The sequence below is a fragment of the Tauraco erythrolophus genome, chromosome W (assembly GCF_009769465.1).
Source record: "Tauraco erythrolophus isolate bTauEry1 chromosome W, bTauEry1.pri, whole genome shotgun sequence".
NCBI lineage: Eukaryota > Metazoa > Chordata > Aves > Musophagiformes > Musophagidae > Tauraco > Tauraco erythrolophus.
In genome coordinates, this window is record NC_141497.1 from 9,146,929 (window position 1) to 9,172,279 (window position 25,351).

At 45.9% G+C, this 25,351-nt stretch overlaps 2 protein-coding genes and 1 pseudogene across 2 annotated transcripts in view; 1 reads left to right on the forward strand and 2 right to left on the reverse strand.

Moving 5' to 3' along the window:
- The window catches only part of LOC147526202 (ras GTPase-activating protein 1-like), a 179,984-nt gene that overhangs the window by 149,842 nt on the left and 4,791 nt on the right, over positions 1-25,351 (forward strand). The window contains 2 exon segments of the mRNA XM_086630192.1: positions 2,506-2,573; positions 24,299-24,387. Coding sequence (XP_086486318.1) covers positions 2,506-2,573; positions 24,299-24,387 — 157 coding nt within the window.
- On the reverse strand, positions 5,754-9,448 carry LOC147526203 (uncharacterized). The gene is made up of 3 exons (XM_086630265.1): positions 9,317-9,448; positions 8,435-9,001; positions 5,754-5,897 (listed from the first exon to the last, which is right to left on the reverse strand). Exons 1-3 carry the CDS (start codon positions 9,446-9,448, stop codon positions 5,754-5,756), a joined length of 843 nt encoding a protein of 280 aa, XP_086486391.1.
- LOC147526204 (endogenous retrovirus group K member 8 Gag polyprotein-like) lies at positions 18,771-20,883 on the reverse strand (annotated as a pseudogene).

The following is a 25,351-nucleotide window of genomic DNA, read 5'->3' on the forward strand; positions in this document are numbered from 1 at the left end:
CTTCTTCTGTTCTACAGGTACTTCCAGCATATCTTTATCATTCTTGATATTCCCCCCCTCCCCCTTCAAATCTAGTTTAAAGCCCTGCCAGCTTTTGAGCTAAGACCCTGGTTCCCCTCTGAGAAAGGCATGTTCCATCCGGTACCATCAGACCTGGTTCAGGGAAAGCCTCCCCATGATCAAAGAAACCAAATTTCCGTCGGTGGCACCAGCCTCTGAGCCATCTGTTAATCAAATCTGATTTTCTGTTCCTCTCTATGTTCTTTCCTGCCACTAAAGGGATTGAAGAAAACACTACCTGGGCTCCTGACCCTTCGACCAATCGCCCCAATGCCCTGAAGTCCCTTTTGATGGCCTTTGGACTTCTCTCTGTTAGCTCATCACTACCAACTTGCAATACCAGTAATGGATAATAATCAGAGGGCCGTACCAGACCAGGGAGTTTCCTAGTGACGTCCCTGACGCGGGCCCCAGGGAGGCAGCAGACTTCCCTGTGGGTTGGGTCTGGTCGACATATTGGCCCCTCTGTTCCCTTCAGAAGGGAATCACCTATGACAATTACCCTCCTTTTTCTTTTAACAGGGGCAGTCAGAAGTCGTGGAGCAGACTGACTCCCCTTAGGCAACCCTCTGCGTGGGCCCTCGTCTATGTTTTCTTCTTTTGATGAGGTTTTAATACCGATGGCAGTCTGATCCGGCTTTGGAGACACCTCCAAGCAGGGACAGCCATCACCCTCCCTGTCATCTAGTTCCCCTTGCAGAGCACTGTACCTGTTGCATAAGGACACCTGGGGGGGCAAGGGAATTGCTATTCCATTGCGCTTGCCACGCCGAGCAGGGACCTTGTGCCATTGCTCCTTGTCCCCTAATTCCTCACATTCCCTGATCCCCTTTACCCTCTCCACTTCTTTCTGCTCTGCCACAACCAGATTATGGCAGCTGTCAATTTCCCTCTCGCTTTCCCTAATTATTCTTAACCTGCTCACCTCCTCCCTGAGCTCCAGCACTTCATCCTGGAGCTGCGCCACCCGGCTTAGCAGGTCATCAACCTGCTCGCACCTCACGCAGCCATCCTCAGGGTTGCTCCCAGCTACCAAGGATAAGCTGGGAGAAAGATGGGGAGAGGCTGTTCAGGAGGGCCTGTTGTGATAGGACAAGGGGTAATGGTTTTAAAATAGAGGGAGGTAGATTCAGATTGGATATTAGGAAAAAATTTTTTACTATGAGAGTTGTAGAACACTGGAACAGGTTGCCCAGAGAGGTGGTGGATGCTCCATCCCTGGAGATGTTCAAGGCCAGGTTGGATGAGGCCCTGAGCAACCTGATCTAGTTGGAGATATCCCTGTTCCTTGCAGGGGGGTTGGACTAGATGACCTTTGAAGGTCCCTTCCAGCCCTAACCATTCTATGAAGTAAAGGGTGACTGGCATGAGGATGGAGCCAGGCTCTTCTCAGTGGCATCCAACGATAGGACAAGGGGAAACGGATATAAGCTGGAACACAGGAGGTTCCACTTAAACATGAGGAAGAACTTCTTCCCAGTAAGGGTAACAGAACACTGGAACAGGCTGCCCAGAGAGGTTGTGGAGTCTCCTTCTCTGGAGATGTTCAAAACCCGCCTGGACGCGTTCTCGTGTGATCTGATCTAGGTGGTCCTGCTCTGGCAGGGGGATTGGACTAGATGATCCTTTGAGGTCCCTTCCAATCCCTAACATTCTGTGATTCTGTGTGAATTAGATTGCTTTAGTTGGTCCATATGTTGTTTCATTTTATAGCAGTCTTCCAGAATTATAGTTAACCTGAGATGGATATCTTTTACTTCAGCTGTCAACAGAAAGGTAGATTTTTCTCATGCAAAACTGTAGGCTATTTTGGGTTTCTGTTTAATAAGTTTCTAGTTCTGCAGTCAAACTGAACACTTTTCCTTAGCTTTCTAGATTGTCTGGATGGCAGCAATTACTTCTGTGAGGAAAGTAGCTGATCCAGTATTATTCTTCTAGGATAATAATGTACTGTTATCAGAATATGGATCAATTCAAGCTGAACTAAGGCCATGTTGCTGCCAAAAGAGAGGTTCCATTCTGACTGTGCACTCTTGCTCTCCTTATATTGGCTTGGGGAAGTGAGTACCTACAGGATGAATTACTTGCTGTAGTAGACAGTGGAACACTTGTGGGAGGCAGGAGACGAAGTGCTCCTTTTTAAAGCCAGTGTGGTCTTAGACTACAGGCTTCGGTATGGCTTTACAATTAAGTTTTTCCCAGGTGGTTTCAAGATTCACCTTAATTGGGAAATCAATATGCCTGGTTTTATTTCAGTTTTTATCATAGCTGAAATCATAACAAGACATTCTTAATTAACAAACATATTCATGGAGCACAGGTTGGTTGGTTGTCATCTATCTCAAAAAGATTTCCACACTGACTTAAATGCTTAAAGACTACATAATTTTACATTAATTCTTTAACTTTATTATTGAACAAAATACATTTTTTTTTCCATTCCAGTGGCTTTGTTTTTCTTCGACTGATTTGTCCTGCTATCCTGAACCCAAGGATGTTTAATATCATCTCAGGTGACTATGCTTCAGACTGAATTCATACTTTATGTAGTAATAGGCATGAACTTACTTTAGTGCCTAATTTAGCAAAATATGAAGTCTTTTGAATGCCATGTCCAAAGTCATGTTATCCGTATCAACTGATTGACTTTCTCCCTAAGGTAGCCAGCATATGGTTTTCACCCTCAAAGGTTAGACAGTGTTTATTTCCAATGTCTTGTTTTAAAGTAAAAAAAAAAAGAAAAAGAAAAAATGAATGTTAAAGAAAAGCGTTTCATAAAGAAAATTGCTGTGGGTTAACTCCAGTGGGCAGATAAGCACCCCACAGTCGCTTGCTCACTTCCCTCCTTACCCTCAGTGGGACGAGGGAAGAGGAAAGGAAGAATAAAAACAAGAAAACTTTGGGAGTCAAGATAAAACAAACAAACAAAAATTAAATAATTGTTTAATAAGTGAAGGATAAATGGAATAAAACAAAACAAGTGATGCAAAGGCAATCACACCACCTCCCATGGGTAGACTGATGCTCAGCCAGTTCCTGAGCAAAAGATGGCTAACACCCACAAACCCCACTCTTTTCCCTTTTATTGCTGAGCATGACGTTATGTGGTATGGAATATCTCTTTGGGTAGTTTGGGTCATCTGCCCAGTTGTGTCCCCTCCTAGCCTATTGCACACCCCCCAATCTATTCACTGGAGAGGCAGAGTGAGAAACAGAGGCGGCCTTGATACTGTGTGTCTACATTTAGCCTATATCCGAGGCTAAACAATAGCCAGTTGTTCTATTACTCAATGACCCCTCCCCGCTCAAGGAGGGGAATCAGGAAAAGGAAGGAAGACCCGTGGACTGAGATAAGAACTATTTAATAATTGAAATTAAAAAAAAATATAATGATAACAATAATAATACATACAGACAAGTGATGTATAGTGCAGCTGCTCACTGCTCCTTGACCAATGTCCAGCCCATTCCTGGCTAGTGATTCCAGAGCAGGAAAGTCCCGAAACTACAATTCCAGAAGACAGAGAAGAGAGTAGGCCTCGGGAGCAGAATGACAGGCAAGACCCTCCAGGGAATGCGGCCATTGAGAAAGAGAGACCTTCCCCAACAAACTTTCCAATTTATAGTGAGCATGACATTACACAGTATGGAATACCCATTTGCCAATTAAGGTGTCAATTACCCTGGCCACACTCATCCCCAAGTTCTTGGACATCTGGGTCGTTAGCAAAAACAAGTTGAAAAGTCCTTGATCACTATGGATACCTGCATACCACGGCTGGCTACAAACTAAACCAGAGTGTCTTATCAACTTTGTTCTCACCAAATCAGGTGCCGCAGTCGTCTTAAAAATGCATCTTACTTTAGAAATGTAGCTTTTCTGAACAGAAAATTGATTCTATTATTCTATCCCAGTGAAACCAGGATACTGTGTAAACACCTTTCAGGAAAAGCTATAACATTAGTATGTTATCAGTACTGTTTTGGTCAAAAATCTAAAACAGCACCATATGAGCTGCTGTGAAGAAAATTAACTCTATCCTAGCCAGGCTCAGTACAAAAGTGTTACCCTGTTTTTTGATGCTTTCTTTGTAGAGTGCATCTCTATCAGTAAATAAAACAGTGACAGAGACTATTCCTGTTTGCTAGAACAGGACTGTGAAATTGTTATACTGATTTGTAGCACAGTTCTGGCTGATAGCATTCTCCTAAACAGTTCTTAGGTGTGATTTGGGTGTTGGCATGCATCAGGGACCACATTTGACACAGTTGGTGTGGGGCTTTGTTGATGTCCTGGTTTCAGCGGGGACAGAGTTAATTTTCTTCTTAGTAGCTAGAATAGTGCTGTGTTTTAGATTTAGTAAGGGATTTGGTATGACAAGAATGTTGATAATATACCGATGTTTTTAGTTGTTGCTAAGAAATCAAGGACTTTTCAACTTCCCATGCTTTGCTAGTGTGCAGGTGCACAAGAAGTTGGGAGGGAGCATAGCCAGAGTAACTGATCCAAATTGGCCAGTGGATATTTCATACCATATGACATCATGCTCAGCATATAAAACTGGGGGGAAAAAGAAGGGAGGGGAGGGGATGTTTGGAGTGATAGTGTTTGTCTTCCCAAGTAACCGTTATGTGTGATGGAGCCCTGCTTTCCTGGAGATGGCTGAACACCTGCCTGCTGATGGGAAGTGATCAATGAATTCCTTGTTTTGCTTTGCTTGCATACATGGCTTTTGCTTTCCCTATTAAACTGTCTTTATCTCAACCCACGAGTTTTCTCACTTTTACCCTTCCAATGCTCTACCCCATCCTGCTGTGGAGGGAGTGAGAGAGCGGCTGTGTGGTGTTTAGTTGCCAGCTGGAGTTAAACCATGATAGTTGTGAATCTTTAACAGTGAGGGCATGGATTATTCCAGGGCAGTTGGCTTAAGCACCTAGAAATGTTTCTGAGCATTTCAACTTACAGATGTAGCTGAGGTCTTACAGATGCAACAACTAGTATGTTACTGTTGTTCTAGACATAAGGCTGTGTTGATGGGATTTCAGGCTTTGCTGTATTTTTTTGTGAGGGGTTGACCCTGGCTGGATGCCAGGTGCCCACCAAAGCTGCTCTATCACTCCCTCAACTGGATGGGGGAGAGAAAATATAATGAAAGACTCATGGGATGAGACAAGGATAGGGAGAGATCACTCACCAATTACCATCACGGGCAAAACAGATTCAACTTGGGGAAATGAATTTAGTTTATTAACAATCAAATCAGAGTAGGGTAATGAGAAATAAAAACTAAATCTTAAAACACCTTCCCTCCACCTCTCCCTTCTTCCCAAGCTCAACCTCACTCCCAATTTTCTTTACCTCCTTCCCCTTGAGGAGCACAGGGGGACAGGGAACAGGGATTGTGGTCAGTTCATCACATGTTGTCTCTGCCGCTCCGTCCTCCTCAGAGGGAGGACTCCTCGCATTCTTCCTCTGCTCCAGAATGGGGTCCCTACCATGGGAGACAGTCCTCCACAAACTTCACCAATGTGGATCCTTCCCATGGGCTGCAGTTCTTAAGGATCTGCTCCAGTGTGGATCCTTTTCATGGGATGCAGTCCTTCAGGAACAGACTGCTCCAGCGTGGATCTCCCATGGGGTCACAAGTTCTGCCAGAACACCTAATCCAGTGTGGACTCCTCTCTACATTGGTTCACAGTTCCTGCCAGGAGACTGAACCAGAAGAAGCTTCCCATGGGATCATAGTGTCCTTCAGGTGCATCCACATGCTCTGCTCCAGCATGGGATCCTCCACAGGCTGCAGGTGGATATCTACTCTACCATTAAACTCCATGGGCTGCAGGGGGACAGCCCAGCAAGATAATGGAGCCGATCCTACTGGTGAGTATGCTAAGGCACATGGAAAATAAGGGGGCGATTGGGGGACAGTCAACATGGCTTCACTAAGGGCAAATCCTGCCTGACTAATTTGATGGCCTTCTATGATGAGGTTACAGAATTGGTGGATAAGGGAAGAGCAACTGACATCGCCTACCTGGACTTGACCAAAGCATTTGACACTGTCCTACATGACATCCTTGTCTCTAAACTGGAGAGACACGGATTTGATGGATGGACCACTCGGTGGATGAGGAACTGACTGGATGGTTGCACTCAAAGAGTTGCAGTCAATCGCTCGATGTCCAAGTGGAGGCCAGTGATGAGTGGTGTTCCTCAGGGGTCAGTACTGGGGCCAGTGCTATTTAACATCTTTGTCGGTGACATGGACAGTGGGATCGAGTGCACCCTCAGCAAGTTTGCTGACGACACCAAGTTGTGTGGTGTTGTGGACACACTGGAGGGAAGGGATGCCATCCAGAGGGACCTTGACAGGCTGGAGAGGTGGGCCTGTGAGAACTTCATGAAGTTCAACAAGGCCATGTGCAAGGGTCCTGCATGTGGGTCGGGGCAATCCCAAGCACAAGTACAGGCTGGGCGGAGAATGGATTGAGAGCAGCCCTGAGGAGAAGGACTTGGGAGTGCTGGTTGACGAGAAGCTCAACATGAGCCAGCAATGTGTACTCGCAGCCCATATCCTGGCTGCATCCAAAGTGTGACCAGCAGGTTGAGGGAGGCGATTCTGCCCCTCTACTCTGCTCTCATGAGAGCCAACCTGGAATACTGCATTCAGCTCTGGAGTCCCCAACACAAGGACATGGAGCTACTGGAGCCGGTCCAGAGGAGGGCCACGAAAATGATCTGAGGGCTGGAGCACCTCTCCTATGAAGACAGGCTGAGAGAGTTGGGGCTGTTCAGCCTGGAGAAGAGAAGACTCCGGGGTGATCTTATTGCAGTCTTACAGTACTTCAAGGGGGCCTACCAGAAAGCTGGAGAGGGATGTTTTACAAGGGCGTGTAGTGATAGGACAAGGGGCAATGGCTTTAAACTGAAAGAGGGGAGATTTCGATTAGATATAAGGAAGAAATTTTTTACATTGAGGGTGGTGAGGCACTGGAACAGGTTGCCCAGAGAAGTTTTGGATGCCCCATCCCTGGAAGTGTTCAAGGCCAGGTTGGATGAGGCTTTGAGCAACCTGGTGTAGTGGAGTGTGTCCCTGCCCCTGGCAGGGGGTTTGGAACTAGAAGATCTTTGAGGTCCCTTCCAACCCTAACCATTCTATGATTCTGATTCACCATGGGCTGTAGGGGAATCTCTGCTCTGGTGCTTGGACCACCTCCTTCCCCTCCTTCTTCACTGACCTTGGTATCTGCATAGTTGTTTCTCTCACATATTCTCACTCCTATCCCCCAGCTGCTCTTCTGCAGCAGGTTTGGGTTTTTTTCTCCTTCTCAAATATGTTATCACAGAGGTACTGTTGCTGCTTGGCTCAGCCTTTGCCAGTGGTGGGTCCATCTTGGATCCGGCTGGTATTGGTTCTGTCGTAAATGGCAGAAGCTTCTAGCAACTTCTCACAGAAGCCACCCCTGTAGACCCCCTCCCACTACCAAAACCTTGCCACGCATACCCAATACATCCTTATGGGAGGAGCAAAGGAAAGACAAAAAATACTGGTAGAAAAACTGTAGTATTAAAACATTGGGACATCTGACTTAGTAATTTTAAAAAGTTTGCATATAGAATCATAGAATGGTTAGGGTTGGAAGGGACCTCGAAGATCATCTAGTTCCAACCCCCCTGCCAGGGGCAGGGAAACCCTACACTACACCCACTGTCCATGTCACCAACAAAGATGTTAAATAGCACTGGCCCCAGTACTGACCCCTGAGGAACACCACTCGTCACTGGCCTCCACTTGGACATTGAACTGTTGACCACAACTCTTGGAATGCGACCATCCAGCCAATTTCTTATCCACCAAGTGGTCCATCCATCAAAACCATGTCTTTCCAGTTTAGAGACAAGGATGGCATGTGGGACAGTATCAAATGCTTTGGACAAGTCCAGGTAGACGATGTCAGTTGCTCTTCCCCTATCCATCAATGCTGTGACCTCATCATAGAAAGTCACCAAATTAGTCAGGCAGGATTTGCCCTTAGTGAAGCCATGTTGGCTGTCACCAATCACCTCCTTATTTTCTATGTCCCTTAGCATAGTCGTCAGGAGGATCTGCACACACTTCTAATTCTTCTTGCTTATTCACCATGCTGCGTGCATTTGCATAGAGGCATTTAATTTGGGCCCCACATGAATTTGACTTCCTGGCTGGAGTGGCTGGAATTCCTTTCTGCTGCTATTCAGGTGCTTCCAGAATATCTTGATCAAGCTTGATATTATCCCTCTCCCCCTTTGAATCTAGTTTAAAGTCCTGTCAATGAGCCCTGCTAGCTGTTGTGCTAAGACCCTTGTTCCCCTCTCAGAAAGGCAAGTCCCAACTGGTGCCAGTAGGCCTGGTGCTGTGTGGCCCATTCCATTATCGAAAAAGCCGAAATTGTGGTCATGACACCAGTCATGGAGCCCTGTATTAATCAATTGGATGCATCTGCTAATTCCAGTGTCACTGCTTGCAACTGGAAGAATAGAAAAGATTACCTGTGCCCCAGATCCTCTTACCAGCTGTCCTATGGTCCTGAAATTTCTCTTGATCCACCTTGGACTCTGTGTTTCAGCTTCATCACCACCCACATGGAAGAGCAGTAAAGGATAGTAGTCTGTGGGCCGTACCAGGGTAGGAAGTTTCCTATTGACATCTTTAACCCGGGCTCCAGGAAGGCAGCAGACTTCCCTCAGAGCAGGGTCAGCCCAGAATATTGGACCTTCTGTCCCCCTCAAATGGGAGTCGCCTATAACTATTACCCTTTTCTTCCCTGTGGAGGCAGTCTTGATACAATGGGTTGTCCTCTCTGACCCTGGTGACACCTCCAGTGCCGATGGTCCCTCAGCCACATCATCCATTGATGGGTCTTCCACCTCCAGAGCCTCATACCTGTTGTGCAGGGGCACCTGGGGAGCTGAGGTGGGCAAGGAGAGGGGTCACCTGTTGCCCCGAGCACGGACTTCTTTCCATTTGTGTCTTACTTTTGAGTTACTGTCTTTTGCCTTGTGGGGTGAGGAACCAGAATCCCCTTCATTTTGGGTTTCCTTTTGTGACTCTCCATGGTTTTGCTTCAGGTCAGGCAGCGCCCCACACCACCGATCTCTCTCTTTCTCAGACTCCCTGATGCTTCTCAACCTTTCTACTTCCTCCCACAGCTCTGTGACCATGATGAGCAGATCTTCCACCTGGTTGCACCTCACACAGCTGTTCTCACCACTTACCATGGAGAAGCTCAGGCACTCCGTGCAGCCTGAGACCTGCACAGCCACGTCTTTCTGTGGGAGCTCTACCTGCACTCCTACATCCCTCTTGCTGGGTGCAGAGGTCTTTGCCTTCCACCGGGTGGTCACCATAGCTGAGTTTTTTCTGAGAGGGTGATGGCCACCAACCTAACTCACCTCTCGAGCAGCTAGCTGACTGACTGACTGCGCCCTTCTCTCGCGAACTGCCGCGCCACACTACGGGTCACTTGTGTTCCCTGAGCAGGTCTTTTATAGCGGTGGGAGGGACCGCCATTGCTCTGGGAATGCCCAGGCCATGTCAGTGTCTCCCGAGAGAGATGCCGGCTCCTGAGGGGGGGTCTCTTCGCTCCCTTGACGTTTCCTGACTTCTTCAGGAAAAGCCCCTGTGTGCCGAGATCTGCCGCTCCACAGCGGGTCGGTCCGGCTCCGGCACAGCTCCTTCATCGACATATGTTCTACTTTATCTTTGTGTCGTTGTCCTCCCTCCTTTTTTTCTTTTCTTTTTTTTTTTTTTGGCAAAGGTCATCCCAACCTAGAGGGCATTTGGTTTGCACTAGCTATTGTTTTTCCTCCTTTCCTCCCTGACGCCGTCTCAATTTTACCTGTAAAATGCTGGTTTGGAAAAATCACTCATCAGAAACTCTTTGGGGAAAAAACTTTTCCTTTTTCACCTTTATAGGCAGCTTTTCAGACAACATAGCAAGTTTTCTGTCCTCTCTCTTTAAGCTATACTAAATGTGAAGGCTTGAGTCAGTCCAAAAGTTCCTTTCTCCCTTTAATCATTTTCATACATACTTTGGGGAAAGCATTTAAGAACCATGGCCTCGTATATGGTGATCCTTTCTTTAGTATTTTTATCATCTTCAGATTTGTGAGTTACATATTGTTGTGGGTTAGGCCGCTCCGGCACCCAAACCCTACACAGTCGCTCACTCCCCCACCCCCAGGGATGAGGGAGAGAATCAAAGAAGAAAAAGAAAAGAGACCCGTGGGTTGAGATAAGAAGAATTTACTACTACCGCTACCAATATATATATGTACAGATATGTACAAGGATAAATATATACAAACGAGTGATGTACGGTGTAATTGCTCACCACCCCTTGACTGAGGCCCGTCTCGTCCCGAAGCTGCAATCCCAAAACAGATAAAACCCGATACCGCAATCCCGGATCAACAGGAGGCCCCGAGACAGAGAGCAAGAGAGAGAGAAAACACTCCGAGAGTCCCAGAAGGGCAAAAGTCCTTCTTTCCGGCTGACCCTCACTTTTATACTGGGCATGACGCTGCATGATATGGAATACTAATTGACCAGTTTGGCCCTCAATCTTAAATCCAAGTACAAATCGTAAGGAGAGTCGTGGACCCCTTGTCCTGGCTATGCTCCCCCCTTATCCTGTTGTGCTCCTGCACACGGGCAAGAACACAGCGAGCTGAAAAGTCCTTGAGACCTCGGTGCCAACTATAAACATCAACTTGCTATCAACATTCTTCTCAGAGCGAGCCTCTGAGTAAAACCTAAACACGGAGCTCTTGTAGCTACTAAAAAGAAGAGCTAACTCTGTCCCAGCTAAAACCAGGACATATTTTCTAACTTGAGGACTCCATTGAGACCACTGTGTCTTTAGCTGTAAATGGAGTTGTTATCCATAAATTTGTGTAATCCCTTTTAAGTTTGTCTGTAAGTGTTAGTCCTGTTTAGAAGTTCAGATAAATTTACTTTAGCGAAAGTGAGGAATATTACGGACTCTATATAGGGCTGTTAGAGTTGTTAAAAGAAAAAAAATGGAAAAAAGAAAGGAGGCTCTTTTTCTTTTGGTGCAAAGCTTCTAACGTACTTCCTTGCTGTAATTGGGCGAGGAGGGGAAAAGAAAATTTTCTGAAGGCTGGAGCTATAGACAAAGTTCATTTTCAGCAGCAATGTGCCTATCCTTTCACCTCAACAACTGTTCTCAAAAATCTTTGCTAAAAAAGATAAGTCCTTTGTTTCAACCTTCTTAGTTGTTTTTTTTAAAGAATACACTTCTTCAGATCAGTTCTCTTCACCTGAACTTCCAAATTCTAAGACTAGTAATGTTTTCCAGCATTGCTTCTTCAAAGGGATGTACAGTACTAAGCACTATATGATATGAACAACTGAGATTAGTTGTATTGATTAGTGCTTCAGTCCAGCTATGTCTAAAAAGTTGGAATTTATTTTTTAATTAATCGCAATGCTCAGTGTCGTGGGTTAGGTTGAAACCCCCCCACACACACACAGCCGGTCACACCCCCTCCACCACCCCCAGGAATGAGGGAGAGAATTAAAGGATAAACGGGAAACCCGTGGGTTGAGATAAGAATGATTTAATACAGATTATTTAATACAGTGTAGGTGCTCACCACCCCCTCGTATGTGAAGCCCGTCTCGTCCCGAAGCTGCAATCCCAGACGAACGCGAGGCCCCAAAATAGAGAGGGGCAGAGAGAGAGAAAAAAGGAAAGAAAAGCAACAGAGCAACAGCGCAGCAAGCGCAAAAGAGCAAAAGCGCAAAAGAGCCAAAGCGCAAAAGCCCTTCTTCCCGGCTGACCCTCACTTTTATACTGGGCATGACGCTGCATGATATGGAATACTAATTGGCCAGTTTGGCCCTCAGTCTTAAGTTCCACCACAAATCACAAGGGGAATCGTGTCCCCCTTGTCCCAGCTATGCTCCCCCCTTATCCCGCCGTGCTTCTGCACGCCGGCACACTGAAAAGTCTTTGGAGTTTCACTTCCAACCACAAACATCAACTTGCTATCAGCATTCTTCTCAGAGTGAGCCTCTGAGTAAAACCAAAACACGGAGCTCTTCTACCTGTTAAAAACTCTGTCCCAGCTAAAACTAGGACACTCAGCGAGGAAGGGGGCAGAAAGACAAGAAGATCAAAGCATACAGATAGACAGTGAAGAGTATAAAGCATTCTTATGAAGCACTGTGAAATTTAGAGTTTGTATAATAACCATGTCAGTTTTGGAACATTTAAATGACCTGTAAGTGGAAAGCCAGATTTGACCATAACTGTTTAAAAACAAACCAAAAAACCTTATGCTTAACACTAATCTCTTAGTTAAAACAACTTTTTCCAACAAGTGATTGTACTAGGAGTTTCTAGCATTTGATTTGTGCAGTAAATAGCTATATTTTCATGGAAATACAAGCCATGATTGTATGCAATGTTTAGTCTCTTTTCCTGGTAAAGTATAATTTACATAACAATGCAGGACCTACTTATATGGGTATATGCAAATAAGGAAAAGGGTAAACTTAATTATTTTCTTAGATTATAACAACAAATACTCTTCCTTTTAACAGAGCTGATTGATTTTTGTGAAAAGGCTTTTCACTTAATTCATAAAACTTTTGTTAACCTTAGGCTTCTGAGAAACACTTTATTTTGCTTACTTTGTTCTGTAAGAAACTAGTACAGAAAGTCAGATATTCATATTAATATTTTTGTGGACATAATTACTAAAACAAAAAAGTTTACTTGATCATGAGATATTTTCCACATGCAGTTCTGTTACAGCATTCAAAGTATTTAATTCCATTGTAAATAACTGTCGTGATTTAGCTTGGCCAGCAGCTAAGCTGCCACATTGCTGCTCGCTCACTCTTCCCCCTCGCTGAGATGGGGATGAGAAAATCGGAAGAAAAAGGGTAAAACTCATGCATTGGGATAAGGACGGTTTAATAGGACAGTACAAAAAAATGAGAAAGGAGTAATAACCACAATAATACTAACAAAAGTACAATACAAAATGAGTGGTACAATTGCTCACCACCCAGAACCCAGCCCACTCACAATCTGCAATGCCCCTCCCCCAGATAGCTCCCCCAATATATATTCTGAGCATGACATCATAGGGTATCGAATATCACCCTGGCTAGTTTGGGTCAGCTGCCCTAGCTGTGTCCCCTCCCAGCTTTCCTGTGAAAAGTTAACCCTATCCCAGCCAAAACCAGGACATTATCCACCCCTTATTCTATACCATCTGCGTCATGCCCAGATCATACATTTTCCAATTAATCACCACTGCTTTTCAAAGAATCATAGAATGGTTTGGGTTGGAAGGGACCTCAAAGATCATCTAGTTCCAACCCCCCTGCCATGGGCAGGGACACCACCTTCCACTACACCAGGTTGCCCAAAGCCTCATCCAGCCTGGCCTTGAACACTTCCAGGGATGGGGCATCTACAATTTCTCTGGGCAACCTGTTCCAGTGACTCACCACTCTCAGAGTGAAAAATTTCTTCCTTATATCTAATCTAAATCTCCCCTCTTTCAATGTAAAGTCATTGCCCCTTGTCCTATCACTACACGCCCTTGTAAAAAGTCCCTCTCCAGCTTTCCTGTAGGCCCCCTTTAGGTACTGGAAAGCTGCTATAAGATCACCCTGGAGCCTTCTCTTCTCCAGGCTCAACAGCCCCAACTCTCTCAGCCTGTCTTCATAGCAGAGGTGCTCCAGCCCTCAGATCATTTTCGTGGCCCTCCTCTGGACTCGCTCCAGTAGTTCCATGTCCTTCTTGTGTTGGGGACTCCAGAGCTGAACACAGTATTCTAGGTGGGGTCTCACGAGAGCTGAGTAGAGGGGCAGAATCACTTCCCTCGACCTGCTGGCCACACTTCTTTTGATACAGCCCAGGATATGATTTGCTTTCTGGGCTGCCAGTGCACATTGCCGGCTCATGTTGAGCTTCTCATCCACCAGCACTCCCAAGTCCTTTTCCTCAGGGCTGCTCTCAATCCATTCTCCGCCCAGCCTGTACTTGTGCTTGGGATTGCCCTGACCCACATGCAGGACCTTGCACTTGGCCTTATTGAACTTCATGAGGTTCTCACAGGCCCACCTCTCCAGCCTGTCAAGGTCCCTCTGGATGGCATCCCTTCCCTCCAGTGTGTCCACAACACCACACAACTTGGTGTCGTCAGCAAACTTGCTGAGGGTGCACTCGATCCCACTGTCCATGTCTCCAACAAAGATGTTAAATAGCACTGGTCTCCCTCGAGGGCTGCCGACTCCTGGGGGGGGTCTCTTTGCTCCCTTGGTGCTTCCTGACTTCTTCAGGAAAAGCCCCTGTGCACCGAGATCTGCCGCTCCGCAGCGGGACGGTCCAGCTCCAGCGCAGCTCCCTTCGGCGACTGATGGTTAGTGACGGCTTCATGGGCCCAATGAGCTAAAAATTTTTCACCTTTATGTTGCCAGGCCATCGAACCCACACAGTCCAATAAACCCTATTATCCATTTCCTCCACCTTGCTGTAGGCAGGATCCCTCTAGTCCTGGTCACAGTATTCATTGCTCACCTTTTGTAAAAATGAACTAGAAGTCCCTTCATGTTGCTGTATGTCGCTGTTGAGATGGACACAACATACACAGGTTCAAGCAGTATTGATTTATTATATAATTAATTAATCCCATCCTTGCAAGTTCCAGCACACCTTTATACTAATTCTAACAGTGCACGCGACATAAGCAATTAGGTGGTTGGTTAACTACAGCTGTTCACGCGCCTTAGCCTAATACATGATTGGTGATCACGCGCTCTATATCATCCAAGCCAAATTCATTACATCACACAATTAGTGCAAAAACACAGTCCAGTCTCTTATCATACAGTTCCTCCTTATCTTACGGTTCCCTGGCTCTCCCAGGCACCTGCAAGTTGTTTTCCACTTCTTCTGTTCAGGGAGTTTTCAGATCTGCAGGGGTACACAGCAATTTCTCCAAGGCCAGTTTCTTCATCTTCTGTCCTGGGATCCGCGGACCAGCCGTAGTTCCCACAATTCCCCCTTTTTGTATTTGTGCTAAAAGAAATTGCTCTGACAGCTTGCTGCAGGGCCCTTTGCAGCAAACTGTCCAGACAGGGCAATATTAATAACACAACTACAACAACGATCAGAATCAGCAACCTTGTTTTTAGCAATGATAACAACCAGCTGGGCAATCCCCATCCTCTGAGCAATTTATTCAGCCAGTCCCATACAAAACCACATTCCCTCAAAATCTTCACATCTATCTCCTTGCACTAACAATAAAAGACAAACAATTGCAGCTCTATTTTGCAGTGTAGCATGCCTAACACTATCAGCATCAGTTAATAAATCACTCAATACTATTGACGTAGCATTGGCTTGCTTACTCAGCCAACGTCCATCCTTCAACGAGATCAGCTTTCCACCACAGGCCGGACACGACGAGCAGGAACCCACCGGGGACCACCATCTGTCGAGGCACAAGCATACCCTCGACCCCAGGTTATCAGATCACAGGGATCAGACCACTGACCTGTCTGTAGATCCCGAACCCTAACTTTGGCTCCTGGGGACATCCCACAGGTGGTGGTTAGAGAGCCAAAGTGACGTATTATCGGGGGTTCCTGAGAATCATCAGAGACCTGTAAAAAATTCAGGACATACATAGCTTTGTTCAGTCGAGCCTCTGGAGGATCCCCTGCCATTCCCCCTTTTTGTTTTTGCAGAAGCCATTTTAATGTGCCATGAGCACGTTCGACAATACCTTGTCCAGTGGGAGAATGAGGGATACCAGTAACATGAGTCACACCCCACAGCTGTAAAAATGAATTAACCTTTTGAGATACATAAGCTGGACCATTATCCGTTTTTATCTGATGCGGGACTCCAGCAATAGAAAAAGCCCGTTGCCAATGGCGAATGACATCTTTGGCAGTTTCTCCCGCGTGAGCAGTAGCAATGATGACCGAAGAAAATGTGTCAATAGATACATGGACAAATTTTAATCTGCCAAATTCAACAATATGAGTAACATCTCTTTGACAGATCTGGAGGGCCCATAACCCTCTAGGGTTGGTCCCATAGTAGTGAGGGACATGTTGGCCTTGACAGTCAGGGCATGCAGCAACAATAGCACGAGCCTCAGCATTGGACAAGTGAAATTGTCATCTCAGGGCTCGATAACCCTGATGAAAAAATTGATGAGAAGCAATAGCTTGTTGTTTAATGTTTGGAGTAGGTCCCATTGCTACGCCTGATACTAGTGCATCTGCTCTTGCATTTCCTTCCACCAAAAACCCAGGGAGGTTCGTATGACTCTTAATATGTAATACATAATAAGGAGAATGTCGCTTTTGAATTTCAGTCCATAATAGTTTTAAAATTCCAAAAAGTTTTTCTTGAGTAACATGGCTAAGGACAGCCTTGTCTAACCGTTGCACTAACCCAGCCACATAGGCCGAATCAGTAACAACATTAACAGGACAAGAAAATTGTTGAAATACCATAGTCATGGCCCTCAATTCAACAATCTGAGGAGAGCCTTCCTGGTGTTCCACTCGGTTCTGCCATTGATGTCCATCATACCAGGCAATAGCAGCCTTCCCTGTTTTTCCTGAACCGTCAGTGAACACCGTGGGACCAGGCACAGGGTCAGATTGACTTAATTGTTTTTGTGCAAATCGAATCTGGCCACCCATTTTTATTAATGGATGTGAGGGCAGGTGATAACTAATTTGACCTGTATAATTTGTCATTGCTGCTTGAAGTGCTGAACTGTTGGCAAGGCACCATTCAAAATATTCGCTTTTTACTGGTATCACAATGTTCTCAGGATCTCTTGCCAACAATTCTACACAGCGAGCTCTAGTTTTCATAATAATTTGAGCTAAAAGTTCAAAAAGTCCGGGAGCAGTTTTTTTAGTTTTAAAAGGCAAAAAAGCCCATTCTAAAACATGCAAAGGATCTTGCCAATCAGAATTCCACTGTGCAAGCATTGCAAAAGGTATCAGATCATCTATCAAAACAAACACTTGCACTGATACAGTTAGATTGATTCTCCATACATGTTTCTGCATGATTGCCTGTTCTACCTCTTCAATCACCTGTTTTGCTTCTGGAGTTAGAACTCGTGGTGCAGAAATGTCCGAGTCCCCTTTTAACAACTCCAGGAGCGGTTGTAATTTGGAAGACGTCAAGCCCAAATAAGGTCGGACCCAATTAATCATCCCTGCTAGTTTTTGTACGTCATTCAGGGTTTTTACCTTTATTTGCAACTGAATTGGTTGTGGCATTACCGTTTGATCGAACACCTTTATACCCAGGTACAGCCATGGCTGCTGGCGTTGCACTTTTTCTGGGGCAATCACCAATCCATGGTATTGTAATGACTTTCGTGCTTCAGCCTCCATTTCAGCCAGCATTACCTGTGAAGGTGCGGCTAGTAAGATGTCATCCATATAATGATAACAATACCCTGATGGAAATGCAGCTCGAATAGGGCTTAAGGCTTTTGCCACGAACCACTGACAAATAGTGGGTGAATTTTTCATACCTTGTGGTAAAACTTTCCAATGATACCTTTTGGCTGGTTCACCGTTATTCACTGAAGGCACTGTGAATGCAAATTTCTCCATGTCCTGGTTAGCAAGAGGAATAGTAAAAAAACAATCCTTTAAATCCAATATTACAATTTCCCATTGCATTGGAATCATAGTTGGTGAGGGCAACCCTGGTTGCAAGGCCCCCATTGTTGCCATCACCTCATTGATTTTTCTTAAATCATGCAATAAACGCCATTTTCCTGATTTCTTTTTTATCACGAACACAGGTGTGTTCCAGGGGCTGTGAGAGGCTTCTATATGTCCTGCTGCCAATTGCTCTTTAACCAGAAGGTGCAGGGCTGTGAGTTTTTCTTGATTGAGGGGCCACTGGTCCACCCAAACAGGCTTTTCTGTTAACCATGTTAATGCCAGTGTGGGCTGTGTCACGCCCTGCAGCACAGTGACCCCTGCTAAAAATCCGTTGTAATTCTTACACCCCATTGTCCAAGGCAGTCCCTCCCCCACAAATTTAAGGGTGCTGCGGTCACATATGGTCTAATAGTGGCCTTCTGTCCCTCAGGGTTACTAATAAGGACAGGCTTGGCGGCTATAAAACTGTTAGCAACCCCCCCAAGACCCATTACTCCCGCACTATTTGACACTAGAGGCCAGGTGGAAGGCCAATCATGCTGTGCAATGATAGTAACATCAGCTCCTGTGTCCAACAAACCCGTTAGTTTTGTCTGCGATGGGGTTGCATGATCCATTGTAAGTGTGCACGTCATTTGTGGTCTCTTGTCGGTGACAGTCTGGGACCAAAAAACAGATGGTTTCCCCGTAGATCCAAATCCGTTGTTGCCGCGAACAGTTTGCTCTGTTTTAGGAACACAACTCACAAAGGGCACAAGTTGAGCAATTCGAGTCCCTTTAACAATAGTTACTGGTGGTGTCGCAGTAGATACCATAGCACAGATCTGCCCTGTATAATCAGCATCAATCACTCCTACATGCACTATCAACCCTTGCAAGGTGCCACTTGATCGTCCTATGAACAAAGCACTAAGTCCTTTACCGATTGGTCCCCATGCATCCAAAGGCACTTTGTGAATTTGACAATTATTTATTGTTACTGTGTTGGCGATGGATACATCCATCCCGGCAGCTCCGACTGTCTTTCCTGATAGTTTGTCGCATAAGTTTGCGGATTGGTCTGTGGATGCTGCATTGCTCCTGCAAAAGGGTTGCCAGGACTGTAGGGCATTTGTGTCTGCGCGTGCCCCCTCGTGCTCTTTTTGCCGTTTCCCGGAATTGGCTGACCGGTAGCATAAAACTTTGATCGACATTGTTTAGCAAAATGACCTATTTTTCCACGTTTATGGCAAGTAACTGGCACTGAGCCATTAACTTTTCCGGCATTTATTGTCAGCCTTTGGCCTTTCCGTCCTGGGCACTCTGATTTTATGTGTCCCAGGTTTCCACATCTATAACACTTCTGCTCCTTAACACGCAAGGCAGCTAGGGCGGTGGCCAGTGCAGTCATTTTATGCTCTACAGACCCGACTTTAGCACACGCAGTAACCATTTCCTCTAAGGAGGGGTCCCCCGGCAATGTCTCAATAACTTTCTGACAATCAGGGTTGGCGTTATCTCTCGCCAACTGCTTTGTTAACAGGGCTCGCAAACTGTTGTCAAATACTTGTTTTTCTATAGCCCCTTGCAATTTTTCCACAAATTGTAAGAAAGGTTCCCTGACCCCTCGTTTAATTGTTGAATACCTTGCCTTAGGCTCCGCCATTTCTGCCGTGCGCATCAAAGCTTGCATCCCTATTTGCTTAATTTGCACAAGAATTTGGGGATGCCACTGTGCTTGAATTGCCGGATTACTAAATATCTGACCCGTTCCCGTCAACACATCAGTACCTACAGCGTGACAAGGGTCACCTTGGGGCAATTGCATATTTTGCAATACCTGATGATCAGCCAGTTGTTTCCAAACATTCATAAAAACCGAGTGCTGTACTGGCTGAAACATAATTTGAGCCAAATGTTGAAAATCATACGGCACCAATACCTCTAAACTCAATAATCGCAACAATTGTGTCACTGCTGGGGAATTCGGTCCATACTGAGCTACCGCCTTCTGCATATCCTGTATAACTTTCCATGACCACTCCACATGTTGATTGGGCTGATTAGAGCCCGGGAGGACTAGCTCCACAGGGAATGCACTAGGCCCTCCCCCCACTTCCATCACAGACGGATCTTTATTGACCGGTGTCCCCAGTGTTTCAGTCAAGTCCCAGTCCCCGACCTCCATTGCCTTTTTCCTAACCGCGTCCCAAAAATGTACTGCATTACGCGGCTGAACTGTCACTGTAGCAGGTGGCAACACCCACGACTGCGGTAAGGGAGGCCGATACGGTAGACCCCCCTGTTTTCCCACCCCCTTTGCAGAAACAGAGGGCATCTCAGCAAAATCTGTTACGGAATCCTCCTCCTCGTCCCTCTCCGGTAAAGGGGGATATACCTGATCCTGTATTTGTTCACCCTCTGTTGCCTTAATATCAGAGGAATTCAGTGGAGAAGAAGGGAGAGAGCATGTTTCGATATTAGGTTTTGCGTACTTTTCTTTTGCCTCTTGCAACTGCTGCCAAGGCAACTTATAAGGAGTAAATTTTTCCACCGCTTTTAGCTGTGCTGCAGGGGATACATATGTTCCTGAGGATTTTTCCGCTGCTTTTAGCTGTTCTGCGGGGGATACGTACGCTCCCAGGGAGTCCGGCTCCACTAAACGAGCGGATTTCAGCAACCTTTTTCTCGGCTTAGGCACAGGCGGTAACCTCCCAGCTGAGCTGTCATTCACTTCAGAAGTCTCTCCCACAACCTCACTTACTGCAGAAGAGGTTATCGGAACAGAGTCCATCTTATCCTCTGCTTTATCGTGCTCAGACTTTAAGTCTTTCAAGGCCTGTAAAAATGATCGCCACATTGTCAATAAGCCCACAGCTTCTTTTTGCCCACTGGTAGCAGCATCAAATAGTTTCTTCCCCAGGGCTTGCCAAACAGGCACACTGAATGCTGTGGCAGAGTTCGCTTCAAGCCCTTGTCGCTGCGCCCACAATAACATTTTTTGGAGGTTATTATTAGATACTTTCAGTCCTTTTCTTCTCAATATTAACATCCACAAAGAATGGACGGCTTCCTCCTCCTTTGTGAGGCTATTTCCCATTATCCCGTTCCCAGCGGCTCACCTGTCCCAGGTGTCAAAGTCTAAGTCGATCCGGATCAATTCGCAGCTTCCCCGCCGCTCTCAAGCTACGCTGGGCTCCGTCTCCACCGCACTTTGCCCTGCAGTCCAAAAGTTCGCGTCCTGGTGAATCACGTTGGGGTCACCAGATGTTGCTGTATGTCGCTGTTGAGACGGACACAACATACACAGGTTCAAGCAGTATTGATTTATTATATAATTAATTAATCCCATCCTTGCAAGTTCCAGCACGCCTTTATACTAATTCTAGCAGCGCACGCGACATAAGCAATTAGGTGGTTGGTTAACTACAGCTGTTCATGCGCCTTAGCCTAATACATGATTGGTGATCACGCACTCTATATAATCCAAGCCAAATTCATTACATCACACAATTAGTGCAAAAACACAGTCCAGTCTCTTATCATACAGTTCCTCCTTATCTTACGGTTCCCTGGCTCTCCCAGGCACCTGCAAGTTGTTTTCCACTTCTTCTGTTCAGGGAGTTTTCAGATCTGCAGGGGTACACAGCAATTTCTCCAAGGCCAGTTTCTTCATCTTCTGTCCTGGGATCCGCGGACCAGCCGTAGTTCCCACACCTTCAAGAGAATCAGAAATGGGATCAGCCCTTCTATACTGTCTGGGAAGCTGCCCGCTGGAAACTGGAGCGGCATTTTTCCTGGAAGAATCCCCTTTAGTGGTTGTTTTTTCTTTCAACTCCTGTACCCGTGCCTTTAGGGTCGAGGTAGGTTTTCCGTTCCACTTCCTCATGTCCTCTCTGTGATCATGCAGGAAAAAACACAGGTTACCTCACAGTGTGTGCCCTCTATATTGTCTCTCTTGATCAGAGGAACTCTTATTTCTAATAGCTGAGATATGGGTCCATACAGGTGGAGAGTGGGACATATCTTCTTTGAATTACTGGAAGTCCTGGGACAGTTTCTATACAGCTGCAACACATGCTTGTACAGAAGAAGAGAGACTTCCTTCATATTGCTGGAGTGTACCAGCCAAGTCATGCACTGTTCGTTCCTTGCCTTCTCTTCAGGACATTACTGGATACTGGATACCTCTTTCCATGGTGGTCCACTTGCTTGGATGACATGTAATATCATCCTTGAAGGGGTACCTGTCCTTCATGCCTGATAGAAGTCGCCTCCAGAGGCTGAGGGTTCGTGGTTTTCTTCCAATTGACTTGTCGATGCCTCCTTCCCTAAACAAGGATCCCAGTTGCCTAGCTTCCCTACCCTTCTAATTCCAGGCCATCGGCTCCATTATCCCAGCATCGGAGCAGCCAGGTGACAATGTTCTCTTTTGGATGGTGGCTGAAATCCTTTTGCATATCTCGCAGCTCACCCAGGATAGGGATCGGATGGTTACCGTCTCATGTGTGGACCCTGCTCGTCCTCTTCCTGTTCTCTTGATCACCCTGGTTCATTTTCATCCCTCACTAAGCAAACTGATTTCTTTGTGCACTTCTTGTGTGATCTGATCTAGGTGGTCCTGCTCCGGCAGGGGGATTGGACTAGATGATCCTTTGAGGTCCCTTCCAATCCCTAACATTCTGTGATTCTGTGATTCTTTTTCTGTATAGGGGCGACTGATACCGGAACAGATTGATTCTCTAGTTCAGCTGCAGTGCCTGTCATGGGGGTTGGAGTAGACGCAGTTTTTGTTGTCAGATCCAGGGACCATCCCTTTGAGGATGCTGAATAGTGTTAAACAAGGCAGCTCAGTAGGCATGGGCCAGGCCCCAGCACATTGCAGTGATCTGTGTCTCCCAGGAATTGCCAGGGTGACAGCATACTTTTTCTAAAGGTTCTACTAGTTTTTCAGGATTCTGCACTTGTTCAGAGGTGAAGTTCCAAAACGCTGGAGGTGCCAACCGTCTTAGGTGTTTGCCCATGTTCTCCCACCCACCCTGCCACTTATAACTATCCAGCCTCAGAGCAGATCTCTGTGTGATATTTTTAAATAGTTGTTTAACCCCAAACAAGGTCTGAAACACCTTTGGGAGACATAGCAATAAGACCATGCTGACTAGAACACTCACAGTGTTCAAAATCCTCAAAGGCTGTTGTGATTAGCCTGAATGAGGAAGGAGGAGTGAAAAAACAGGGGAAAGTATCCTCCCCTGTCTTCCCCATAGATTGAGGAGGTGGTGCCCGAGATGCGGGCATGACGCCAATGCCATGTACGTGTACCAGCTTAGCCTCCTGGCCAGTACTGTTATCATGTCGTAAGATGATGTTACACAGAACAGCAAAATGAGAGCCCTGATCCCTCTCCCAGAGGTGATAAACAGCACCGCAGCGAATACATAGGGCATATAAGGAGTTACATAACACCACCATGTGAGCAACCAAAACAACATTGTGACCAGCGACTATTTAATTAATACAATAAACACGTGTAACAAAATTTGTTTTAACACGCTCTAGTTGGATCTGTCGTTATCCCAAACTTTCGTGCCCCACGTTGGGCGCCAAAAAGGACTGTCGTGGTTTAGCCCAGCCAGCAGCTAAACTGCCACACATCCGCTCACTCATTCCTTCCCCTTGGTGAGATGAGGAGGAGAAAATCAGAAGGAAAACGGTAAAACTTGTGGTTTGGGATAAGGACAGTTTAACAGGACAGCAAACAAAAAAAAACAACCGAGAAGGGAGAATAACCACAATGATACTAATAAAAGAACAATACAAAACGAGTGGTACAATTGCTCACCACAAGGAATCCGGAACCCAGCCTGCTCTCGATCTGAGATGCCCCTCCCCCAACTAACTCCCCCAATATGTATTCTGAGCATGATGTCATATGGTATTGAATATCCCCCTGGCTAGTTTGGGTCAGCTGCCCTAGCTGTGTCCCCTCCCAACTTCCTGTGAAAAGTTTAATCTATCCCAGCCAAAAAAGTGTAGAAGATAACAGATAACAAAGTGTAGAAGAGCTTATCTTTCATGTGACTACTGGACGTTTTAAATGAAATGGCCAGTAACTCTCTGTGGAGAAACCTTTTGGCTGCTGCAGCATCCTGTGAAGGTTCTTTCCCTATGCAGGCTAACTAAGAAACACCTGTAGCTCGTTACACTGGGAAAGTTGCCTTGAAACAGGTGCTGTAGCATTCAGCCAATCACTCTGGGAGATGGATGGTCAAGTGACCAATAGCCTTGACCCATCTAGCAAACCATGTGGCTTCTGACTATTTAAGGCAGGGCATTTCCTCCTAAGGGTAAGGTGTTTCCTCCTGAGCCTTGGAGGAGCGTGGGCTTTCCTTGGAGTGGTGCGGGCTTTCCTTAGAGTGGTGCCTGAAGCCTTTGCATTAGAACATTGGTCTGCTTGGAGCTGCCTGAAGCCTTTCAGCTGTGACAACTCTCTACTTCGTATTCCTTTCTTTCAGATTCTCCTTCCTCTACTGCTGCAAGAACGCTGACGCTGGTCGCCAAGTCTGTGCAGAATTTAGCAAATCTGGTTGAATTTGGAGCTAAGGTGAATATAATATTACATAGAACAGTCTAGAACTGCATTTCCAATATATTTCAATGTTCCTGTTTAATACAGACAAAAATCTTTTGCTGTTTTCTTGTGCAAATCCTGATGTGTGACCTGGGCATCTTCATCAGCGAGAAGGCCTTGTTCCTGCAGTTTCTTCTGTTCTCTTCAGTTGAAGCTCAATAGGATATTGTTTTAAACTAGAGCAGTAGCATAAAGTCTGGCTGAATTGGAAAGAGGAGTCAGTCATTCTCAAATGAGTCATCTAGAAACTCATGTGAATGATTTGGTATATACCATGAAGATTTTGAATCTGGTAGTATGAACAACAGTGACCTGTTAAAATAATTGATGAACAATGACCATACTAGTAGGTATTATAAAGAGTGATGCAACCATATTTTCATGCTATGAGAACAGAGAGACGTTTGTTCCAAAGACAACAGGAAGTATGTGGACTGTTTTTTCTCTGTCCATTGCCAAAAGGGTAGCAGTCATACTCTAGTATTCATAGAATATCTAAAGTTGGAAGGGACTCATAATGATCATCATGTCCAACTCCCTGCTTCTTGCAGGACTACCTAAAATTAAACCATATGACTAAGAGCGTCATCCAGATGCTTCTTGAACTCTGACAGGCTTGGTGCCATGACCACTTCCCTGGGGGGGCTGTTTCAGTGACCAGCCACCCTCTCAGTGAAGAACCTTTTCCTAATTTCCGATCTGAACTTCCCCTGGTGCAGCTTCATTCCATTTCCTCATGTCCTATCACTGGTCACCAGAGAGAGGAGATCAGCACCTCCCCCTCTGCTGCTCTCCTTGAGGAAGCTGTAGGCTGCCATGAGGTCACCTCTCAGCCTTCTCTTCTCCAAGCTGAACAAACCAAGTGACCTCAGCCACTCCTTGTTAAGTCTTGCCTTCGAGACCTTTCGCCATCTTGGTCGCCCTCCTCTGGACACAC